This window comes from Amphiura filiformis, chromosome 16, assembly GCF_039555335.1.
Source record: "Amphiura filiformis chromosome 16, Afil_fr2py, whole genome shotgun sequence".
NCBI classification, from domain to species: domain Eukaryota; kingdom Metazoa; phylum Echinodermata; class Ophiuroidea; order Amphilepidida; family Amphiuridae; genus Amphiura; species Amphiura filiformis.
The window spans coordinates 27,084,959-27,096,222 of NC_092643.1; the positions used below are offsets into that span (position 1 = coordinate 27,084,959).

The 11,264-nt window shown below is 33.9% G+C and overlaps 1 protein-coding gene across 1 annotated transcript; it reads left to right on the plus strand.

Annotated features, from left to right (window-relative positions):
• The first annotated feature begins 4,028 nt into the window (after positions 1–4,028).
• LOC140172532 (interleukin-17C-like) lies at positions 4,029–10,003 on the plus strand. Its single transcript, XM_072195677.1, has 4 exons — positions 4,029–4,131; positions 6,374–6,580; positions 7,686–7,850; positions 9,893–10,003. The coding sequence occupies exons 1-4, from the start codon at positions 4,117–4,119 to the stop codon at positions 10,001–10,003; spliced, it is 498 nt and encodes a 165-aa protein (XP_072051778.1). The 5' UTR covers positions 4,029–4,116.
• Positions 10,004–11,264: the final 1,261 nt, after the last annotated feature.

Sequence of the window (11,264 nt, forward strand, 5' to 3'; positions counted from 1 at the left end):
TTTACAACCGTACGACAAAACAGGCGAAAATATTAACTTTTTGCACAAGATTTGCAATTTAAAGAGAATTGGTCATTACCCATATTTAAAATAAGGCTAGTATATGCATAATATAAAGTGTGCTCTTTCATGCATGACATAAAATTTGAAAAATATTGTAAGGAATATATACTTGAGGTTTTGACTTTTAAAACCTACATTTTGGTAAAAAATGTGCTTGGATAGGTAGTTTTAAACAAACATTGAATTGCGTTTAATATCTGTCGACCTGGACAAGTGTTTTGGGGGAAGTGTTAGCTTTCGTTTGATATAAAAAAATTCTGATTGGATGATGAAGGGAACACTTGAGGTTTTGACAAAAACCAATCACAGAATCATATTTTCCACTAGATCTCACACAGCTCTTCATGGCTCTTATGATGATATGCACTCAACCGTGAGTATAACACAGACACGCTGTGCTGGAAATATCTGTCTGCTCGGGTGTATCGAGGTACTGGAAACTGAGCATTTATAAGAGAATCGTTTTTGTATGCATTCGATCTTTAGCAAAACCATGCAGTAGGCCTAGACCTATCTGAGAATCAAAAATAATACTGAAAAACTTTCGTTCACAAAGTGACTTTTTTCCCAGTCAGTAGGCCTATATCCGACATTTTGTTTATTTCAATCACAATATTCGTGTTTCCAGATAGTCTTTTCCTATTATTGAAATCATGGCATTTGCTATCTACCGAAGATAGCTCAGATTAATGCATTTTGTTAATCCTATCTATTGAACGAAAAAAACTTGATGTTTTTAGAATAGTAGGGGCCTAATAGTGGTGCTATAGGGCGGCCTAGTACTGATCAAATTAAAATTTCAAAAGTTTAACCGATAGAGAAATGCAATGGCTTTAAATAAAAGTTTTTTCCAGCGTCATACGGCATATTTCAATTGAGATATTTCAATTTTAATATTCACCATGTAAATCAATGCTGGAGCTTACCATATTAGCAGACATCGGGTACCAAAATCGAGCAAATTACAGCATGTCTAGCCACATTTTCTTTTGATACTTTTGTTATAAAATTATGGTAAATTCTTGTTTTTATTATATATATCTATTGAAGATTAAATTGATAGTGTAATTTGGTCTCCATTAGGCATCAGTGCTATCTATGCTATCTACTGAAGATCAAGTTAAAATATTCAAGCAGTTAGGCCTGCCGAGTCCGGGTGCAGAGTGTCTTATGATAAACAAAATAATACTGAAAAACATTTTGTTCACAAACTGACTTTTGTTTCCCAGTCAGAATATCATTATTAAAAGTTGTGTAAGCCGGTATTTTGTTTATTTCAAACAAAACATATTTGCTGATAAAATATGTTTGCAGTGTTTTTTTTCCTATTATATTGAATTCGTGCGCTTTTGCTATCTACCAAAGATAGTTCAAGTTTAATGCATTTTGTTATTTTTATCTCTTGAACGAAATTGATTGATTTGATTAGAATGGTGGTAGTGGTGCTATCTACTGAAGATTAAATTAAAATTTCTAAGTGTTGCGACATTTTCTTTCGTGTTTTCAGTATATGATTGCCTATTGTTTGTATCAACAACTCAATTTTTAAAAATGCCTCCTTTGGCCCCATGGAGCAGATCGTGTCACATTTTGTCTTATTTGGTTTTATTTTGTTTTATTTTGTTAGAACCGTGTTATTAATAATTATATATAATTATTGTTAGTGAAAATATTTTTATAAAGCAAGCAGCAGTAAATAAACATGTTTAAAGCAAGTCTACACTGCTTGAAATTTTAATTTGATCTTCAGTCGATATGGTATATATATAGCCTGCGTTATTGCTCCGGGTAGGCGAGCTCAGGTAAATTTCCACAAATAATGTAATTTACACCTTAAATTTTAAGCAATCTAAAAAATAAACATAATAACATTATGCAACAAAAGCATCCAACATGCATGGAAATAAATCAAAATGATCAAATGAAAATGTATTATCATAATGTTTATTCCTGTTTTGATTTTGTTCAGAATTTGTGATTTTTTTTCCAAAATTCTGTGAAGGTTATACTTTATTTTATTAGCAATACAAATGGCACTTTCGATGAAATGATGCTGAAGTAATTGAAATACATGTAGTAGCAACACATTCATGCATAATAAACTAAAAATAGGTCCGAATGTGCATGAATTCATTTCCCCCCGAATTAACCCCCTGGTTTTTTTTAGGGGGGGGGGGGGTTAGGTTAGACCACATGTTCTGTTTATTTGTTTAACACGGTTGGTCGATAAGGATGTCACGATAACAGCTAGTGATCTCAGTTGTGAAAGAAACAAAAAAACAAAACACTGAGATCATAATATAAGCAGGGGCGTAGCCAGGATTTATTGGGGGTGGGGGATGTTGTAAAAGCGGACCTTTTTTCCTAAATTTGGATTTTTTTCCCCAAAATTTTGATTTTTTTTTTAAACCAAGAAAGCATAAAGAACCTTATTTTTCGCGCCATGGATACAAGATGATAATATTGAAGCTAAACTGACGAAATATGGTGCAAACGTGGAATAAATTCGGCACTTTTGGGACTAAAATCGCCGAATATGAGGTTAATTTGGTCAGAAATTTTATCCCCATCCCCCCGATCTACGCCTAGCCTATACTTCCAACAATTCTGTGTCTAGGTTTGTATTGTTATATAGGGTAAGGTTTGGGGTGTGTGGATATATAGGGTATGTATAAGGTTAGGACCAAAATAAAAACAGCAATATCCCAGCAAACACAAAAACGTTTTACAAACGTTTTAAATAAGTTATATTATGGCATTTGGTTTAGGTAAAAACGTTTTAATAACATTAAAATGTCGGGTGATATAAAGGTCATGAAAACGTTTTAAAACGTTTTGTATGAAACACACTACGACAATATTTTTTTAATGTTTTCAAAATGCTATTGTAAACTATTTTTGCAAACATATTTTGCCTAATATTTTTTCAACACTTAAATAACACAATGTTAAAATATTTGCACCCAGCAAACACCGAAATGTTCTTAAGATGTTATTTTCACAACGTTTTAATAACATTTAAATGTCGGGTTATATAAAGGTCATGGAAACATTTTTAAAACGTTATTGCAAATATTTTGGGCAAACATTTTTCGCAAAACATTTTTTCAACCTCAAAATAACATTCTGTTTAGAATGTTTTGTATCAAGTTTTCAAAAATGTTTTTGGAATGTTATTAAAAACGTTTTTATACCCTTTATATAACCCGACATTTAAACGTTTTCTGTAAAACATTTTGTGTTCGCTGGGCAGTAGATTATCATAAAATGTTTTTAATGTTATGAAAACGTTTTATACCCTTGATATACCCTTTATATAACCCGACATTTAAACGTTTTCTGGCAACCTTTTGCGAATGATGACGAAAACGTTTTGTGTTTGCTGGGATATTGCTTGATTCTGGAAAATGTCCGCGGTTTAAATTTTGATTTAAAACCAAATAAACAAATTGTAAATTTCATGCTACATTCTAAACCTTAACATTATAATAACAACACTATATTTGTGTTAAAAACATAAACATCTGCATATTTTTTACGTGTTTTAGTGTTTATAAATTAACACCCCTGTAGTGTTTATTAAGTGTTGCCCTGCTTTTTTGCAGTGACATACCGATCACCACACCCTTTAACATTTATTATAATGCATCGGAGCACGGGAGCAGTGTAATTTTCCTGGATCGCAGCCTCCGCGCGGCTTTTTCCTACAAATATTCCATACCATAACTTCAATTCTTCCACAGATAATTTTCTCTGAACAAGTGGCTAATTTTAGTATGGGGGAAAACCCCTAGCCATGGTTCTGTCGCTCACATGCACTTGTCGCACGGTATGAACGGTCAAATAACAGGTAGATGGATATTTAGGATGAATGACTTAATAAAGCCGTGATTTAAATTATAAAATTACGAAATAAAAACAAAATAACACAAACTACCTGGTATAAATGGAGCAGGCATGAAGGAAGAAACAGTACTGGTCGAATTGGTATTTGGAAGAAGATTGCAATATTTTCATCAGATACGTCTATCACTGAGAAACAACTGATTTCCAATGGCATCATTTCAGGTGAGATTTGATTTTTTTCGATTTGATTAAATTGGTATTTCGTGATTGTATAGACTATGCCATAGTCGATTTTTGATAATTAAAAATGTGTTTTTAATCATGATGAACGCATTTGAACTCAAAATTAATATACTGATGTTTATTAGCTATAGAATTAAGGGTAGACGAGGTATTGTTGGTCGAAGCAACCTAAAAATCGATTTTCATTATCTAGATCAATATATTATTGAAAATTAACACCTTGATGTTTTGCAAAAGTTCATTCTACAAATCGTATACTTTGCAAACTTGCTTAATTTATTGTTGTTAATGAGTTATGTACGTTTTACAAAAGTGTTGTTGTTTCAGTCCTCTTTACAACGTAACTCAAGAACCGCAGCACCTATAAAAGTATATCTGTGATATTTTAATTTTTCTACACGCTCGCTATGAATTGAGCAATGTAGTTTTTGCCAAAGCTTACTACCATTCGTAAGATGCTGTGAACTACCAAATCACAACAGTATAAAATAATTAATAACCTTAAAGTATTCAATAGTAAAGCCTTAAGGTACGATTTCCGTCAAATTTTAATTTTGTTATTCTTTATTCAAAATGTTGAAATAATATTAGTAATAACTGCCGGGAAGGGTTGCTGTCCATTTTAAGTTGAAATAACAAGGTAAAGTGAAAGAACCCCCACTGGTTATTTTGGCCATTTAACATGCAGTTCTATGGGAGGACATATTATCATAATTTTTTGAATTATGATAATATGTCGAATTTTGCTCTGTTGACCTACAAAGACAACAAATTTGGCTGATTCCATTTAGGTGCAAGTTGGGACATGTGTAAACATTACAAATATGCAAAAAAATCAGGGTTGAAAAAAAATTAACAAATTTCATATTATAAGATCGTACATTATGGCTTTAAATAGTCATGTATATGATAAAAACATCATTTAATTAGTGACAATAAAAGTTTAGTACGGTACACATATTGTTATGGATGCAACATATACTGCATGGCTTACTTCAATACTGAACAACTCCAATTTTTGGAATCTACAAGTTTATTGATCAAGAAATCCCGATTAAAAAGTTCATTTGGAAGCTAACAAGCAGAGGGAGTACGGTGATTGAAAAGATCAGATGTGAAAATCTATCAATTGTACACAAATTAATAAAAATTAGAGTTTTATGCATAATAGCAGGAGTAGGCCTATATATTTTATGTACATAACAATGGGCAAGTGGGCTACGGCGAAGTCGAGTGATTGTAGCATCCTTTTGTTTAATCAGATGCAACGGTGTGCTCTCAGATTATACATCTCTTCATGGTGATGTACCCCAGGGTACAAAATTTGGCCCAATTAGGTTTCAAATTCTTATAAATGAAGCTGCCCAAGACGCTGGTAGTCGGTGTTAGAAATATGTTGATGACTTGACATTTGCTGAGAATTTTTCCGGTGGTTGTGCTAGTTCACTTCAGGATGATCTTGTTCAGTTCTCAGAGTGGGTTATAGTGACAGCCACCTGAAATTGAATCAGCAAGTGTCAAGCCATGCAAATTACTTTTTCTAATCCAACGCCACCGCATCGGGACTTAAGAATTGGGACTGAGCCACTATCCTATGTCACCGAAGTTACCGAAGCCAAGGTACTTGGTTTATGGCTACAGAACAACCTTAAATGGAATGCCCAGATGGACTATATGTGAAAGCAACTTCCCGATTGTTCATGCTACGAACCCTAAAACGCTTTGGTTATTCCACCCAAGAGCTTGGTGTCGTGTATTATAGTGGATATGTCAGGCCAATTCTTGAGCTACGCTGATGTGGTGTGGCATTCTGGTATTTCAGCTAAACAAAGTAAAGAAATAGAGGCCATTCAAAGACGTTCCTGCAGAACAATCCTGGGTAGGCACTATTTATCGTATGATGATGCTCTTCAAGTTTGCAAGTTTGACACCCTCTCTAATAGGAGGGAGGAGCACTGAAGGGCTTTCCAAAACCAATTGCACAAGTTCTCTTATCCCTCCTACCAGGAAGGAGGGTCATGGTCGTTCTTTGCGTAATAGTAGTAATTTATAACGTGAGCTGTTGTAAGTTTCGGACCAGGACTAACCGTTTTAGAAATAGTCCTCTTCCTTTTTTTGTTGATCTCCTTAATAAATAACTTGTGATTTTGCTTTGTCACCCAAATAAATTTTGTTTAACTTTTTTGTTAAACTTTTAAATCAAAATAAACTTGTTTTAAAGATCTTTCAGATTTCCTGTGTTACTTTACTGCTCTTAGTCTTAATGAGTAGATACAGTCTGGCTAACCCAAGAATCACAAGGTCTGCCGTATGTCCACATGATGGGGATATCTTTGACGACTCAGACCTGTATCCGTCTCCAAATGGGAAATTCGCGTTATATCCATTTATTACCAAAAAAGAATATTTTGTGGAATCTGCTAAACCGGTATGTATACATTTAATTTGCTGTATCTAATCATGCATAGTGACAATTTAAGAATTCAATATTTAAAAGAGCTTGTTGAAATGAAGAAGGCAGGTTGCTTATATTAAGGAAAGGAATGTAAATAAAAACAAAGGAAGATATAGGAAGAGGGAGAAAGCCGTGATGAGCGGAAGAGAAAAAAATTAAGTCATATGGGCCATATGGAAGAACTTAAACTTCCTTCTGAATATGGATCCAGGGTAAAGACGAAATAGCTTCCCAGCAAACACAAAAACGTTTTAAAAACGTTTTTAATAAGTTATATTTTGGCTTTTGGTTTACATAAAACGTTTTAATAACATTAAAATGTCGGGTTATATAAAGGTCATGAAAACGTTTTAAAACGTTTTGTATGAAAACACACTACAACAATATTTTAAAAATGTTTTCAAAAATGTTATTGTAAACTATTTTTGCAAACATTTTTGCCAAATATTTTGTCAACACTTAAATAACATTATGTTAAAATATTTGCACTCAGCAAACACAGAAATATTCTTAAAATGTTTTTTCAAAACGTTTTAATAACATTTAAATGTCGGGTTATATAAAGGTCATGAAAACGTTTTTAAAACGTTATAGCAAATATTTTGGGCAAACGTTTTTCGCAAAATATTTTTCAACTCCCAAAATAACATTCTGTTTAGAATGTTTTGTATCAAGTTTTCAAAAATGTTTTTGGAATGTTATTAAAACGTTTTATACCCTTTATATAACCCGACATTTAAACGTTTTCTCTAAAACATTTTTTGTTTGCTGAGCAGTAGATTATCAAAAAATTATTTTTAATGTTATGAAAACGTTTTATACCCTTAATATACCCTTTATATAACCCGACATTTAAACGTTTTCTGACAACCTTTTATAACCTTTTGCGAATGATGTCGAAAACGTTTTGTGTTTGCTGGGTAGCTAAACAATCAAGTCAAGCGTAACATGAAGAGGAAGAAGTAGGTGTAGCAGAAACACCAATAGCAAAAAGATTTAGAAAGCACACGTAGACAGAAAAAAAGTTACAGTTGTTTTGTTAATGTGTTTTGGTTTAAATAATTTTTTATATATCTAGCCATGCCCATCAGGCAAGCCTGTCGGCACAGAACTGAATGATGTAGCCAGCTGTCCTTGGGATTTCACTGATGACTATGATGAGGATCGTATTCCTGCCGTTATCAAGAAGGCACGATGCCTGTGCGAAAACTGCAATGGTCGCTTTGATATGGGATGCAAAGAGGTAAGTAAATACTTTACCAGTTTCGGAAAGAGTAGGGTTCAGAATGTTGCATGGTTGATATAAACATCTCAAGAAAAGTAACTAACCCCCCTTAAATAATGACCATTATTAAAAAACGGGCGATTGTATTACAAATCTGTAAAATGCGTTGGAAGCAGAATATATTTCTACACATTTTGACACCTCATTTGTAGCAAAATTGACTAAATAGTGACGTCACAACGTACATTTAAATCAATGTAACCCCCCGGTGTAACCAAGATTTGAAAGTTGCAGTAAATTGTATTGATTTTGTATTCAGTATAATGGAAGGAAATCTGTGTAATGATATCTAAGTGTTTTTGTATTGTACACACTTAAAACTACGGGGTCAAAAAATGACCCAAACGGGGTCATTTTTGACCCCAGCATAGTTATCAACTAAACACCATACCACTAACGGGGTCATTTTGACCCCATTGGTCGGGGTCATTGCAATGACTACGCATTTGGGTCAAATAGTAACCCCATTGGGGTCAAAATATTACCACATTTCGGGGTCAAATGAAATGACCCCTTCAAAAGGGTTGCCTTATTGGGTTACTTAATGACCTCATTTCGGGGTCAAATGAAATGACCCATTTGAAAGGGTTGTTTTATAGGGTTACTCAATAACCACATTTAGGGGTTGTTTGGATTTTTTTAGTAGGCCTATGGTCATGCTGGTCCCACCAGGACATAAGTGTGTTTCTGCACAGAGAAAGCATTACATAAACAGCAAACTGCAAAATGCATCTGTGTATCACACTCACACACAGTCAGTCATCGCCTATGACAGTTCACGTATTATAAGCTTACATGATATAAGCTTATAACAACTGCAGCCAAGACACCAGCCACGACAGCATGAAATTGGAATGAATCTGCGTGCATAGACAAGGGTCTATGCATCCTTGCAGTCTCACTTTTCAACTAACTTTTCATATTCCACATCATGCAGACAAGCACACACGACAATCCGCTGAGCTGCACAATCAGAACAAATATGGCGCTGATGTTACCACGTGAGCCGATGCACACCGTGTGTGCAAATAGTTCCGAAATGCAAGTCATTATAAAGTTGACAAATTGGGTAACTTCGGTCAAAAAATTAGTTTTATTTATTAATCAACAAACTATAATTGCAGCTCATGTTTAAACTCATTTATGAATTGAGATTTTCAAAGCGGAAGATTGAAACTGATATCAATGCGCGACGGTATCGGCAAAATGACCACTAAGTTTTTGACCAACGTTCGTCGTGGCTAAAATGACCTCGTGAATGTGGTCAAATTAAAACAGTACAACCCCCTTGAAGGGTCAAAACAACCCCAAACGTGGTCAATTCAAAATGACCACGGAAAATATAACCCCGTAGTTTTTAGTGTGTATGTAACCTCACTACATAAACCGGTGTTTTATTGTTTTCTGGGCTATCATATCAAATGAGGTGTCATAATGCGCAGAAATAAATTCTGCTTCCAACGCATTTTACAGATTAGTAGGCCTAATACAATAGCCCCTTTTTGAATAATGGCCATTATTTAAGGGGGGTTAGTTACTTTTTTTTGAGATGTTTAGTTTACCAGGAAAGATATTGGTCATGTTGGTGCTGGATATCTTTTGACCAGCAGGAACTATTTTTTTCGGAATACGTAGGTCTATCAAACAACTTGCGGGGGTAACATCTGAGGAAATTGGAATTATTTTTTGGCCCAAAATTCCAAGAGTTTGTTCTGATGGTGGACAACCGCGCGGGGTGATAATTTTGACCAGGAAATATATTGGGACTGGATATTTTACCAGGAAATAATATATGGGTATCAAAACGACGGTCAGTTTCGATTGTAAGCTAATCACCTTTTCCTCTTCCTCTTCCATGGATTTAAGAAACAAACAAATCTCAGCAATTAACACAAAACAGTTAATTTCCCCCTTTTTTTGACAGTCTCTCAGGTCCCACAAAAATACTGTTTAAAAGTCGCTATCCGATCCCTTAACATTTTAACTTTCTTTTCTTACAGATAAAGCAACCCATTAAGGTCTTCAAGAAGGATATTTGCACCAAGGGTTACCAAATGTACCGAATGGAGACTATAAACGTACCAGTCGGCTGTGCATGTGCTCCGTATTGAAAACTAACGGTAAACAAGGTTTTGCTATTTAATAGTGGAAGCTTGGGGCATAGGCCTACACATATTATATATGAATTATTGCTCAAGAAAATGCATCTAAAATTACTGAAAGACCCATTCAGTGATCCCAGCGCAAGTGTAAAAAAAAATTAAAATTGTTTATAAAGGATAAGTCATTCATATTGTCATTTGGTATTTTTGAAATGACAAATTTGGCAAAAAACGAAGAAAACAGCAGTACTGACGAAGTTGAAGCCCCATTCAAGTACATGTAGCTAATTTAGATACTGTCAGTATCTAAATTACAGATTCGTGTAAAATGTCTTATTTTTCCTTAAATACATGGCTTTCGGCTGAACCACTCGCAGGCAGCAGGCTATGTTAGCACATCTATGACAATGACAAAGGTACCAAAATCTGAATTTTTATAATTTTTACGATCGTCCGGAAGAGCAAATCACTGAATGGGCCTTTAAGTCACCTCACGGTATCGTGTTAGTATTGTGCTAAGTTTACCTTGCACTTACTTTCTATTTATTTATTTATTTATTTTCAAAATGCGGAAACGTTGCAATTTTCTTGCCGATCCTTCAAATTAATTCAGCAACGTATATTCCAAAGGGGGACAACTAAAATAAAAATCAGTCAATATTATTACCAAGTAGTGCGTATAGGCCCATATTATATAAGGCTGTGTAAAAATTAATTTATTCAATAATTTTATTTATTGTAATGTATTCGTTGCCGACAGTATAGAAGTCACTATTTATTTTTCTTAACGAAAATTTTCTCAAAAAGAATTCATTTCGCAATTTGACGAAGCTTCGTCATTTCTGTTCCCAGAAAAAAAAGTTTTATTGCTAATGTTTTATGGTTTGGGAAAGCTTGATATAGCGAAAAAGAAGTTTCTTATATCATTTTTCAAACATTCGAATTATGATCACGAAAAAGGCAATGTTGTTTTAAATTAAAACAATTAGGGTGACTTCGCATGTGTGCAATAATTATATTTGTAACAAATTCAATCTACAAGTAGTGTTGAAGTTTAAATTTTATTTAGATTACTTTAACTTTAAATGCGGAAACTGTAGAAAATTTTATGTTCAGCGAATTGATTTATAATTTAATTTTAGTTGCATCATAGCTTAATAACTGTTACAGCTTCAATTGAAGATCGAGACTGAATTCGGTGTCAGAATTTTGTGAAATGTGTACAGAAATGAAATTCAGCCAACCATGTTATCGCGTTGATTTCAAACGT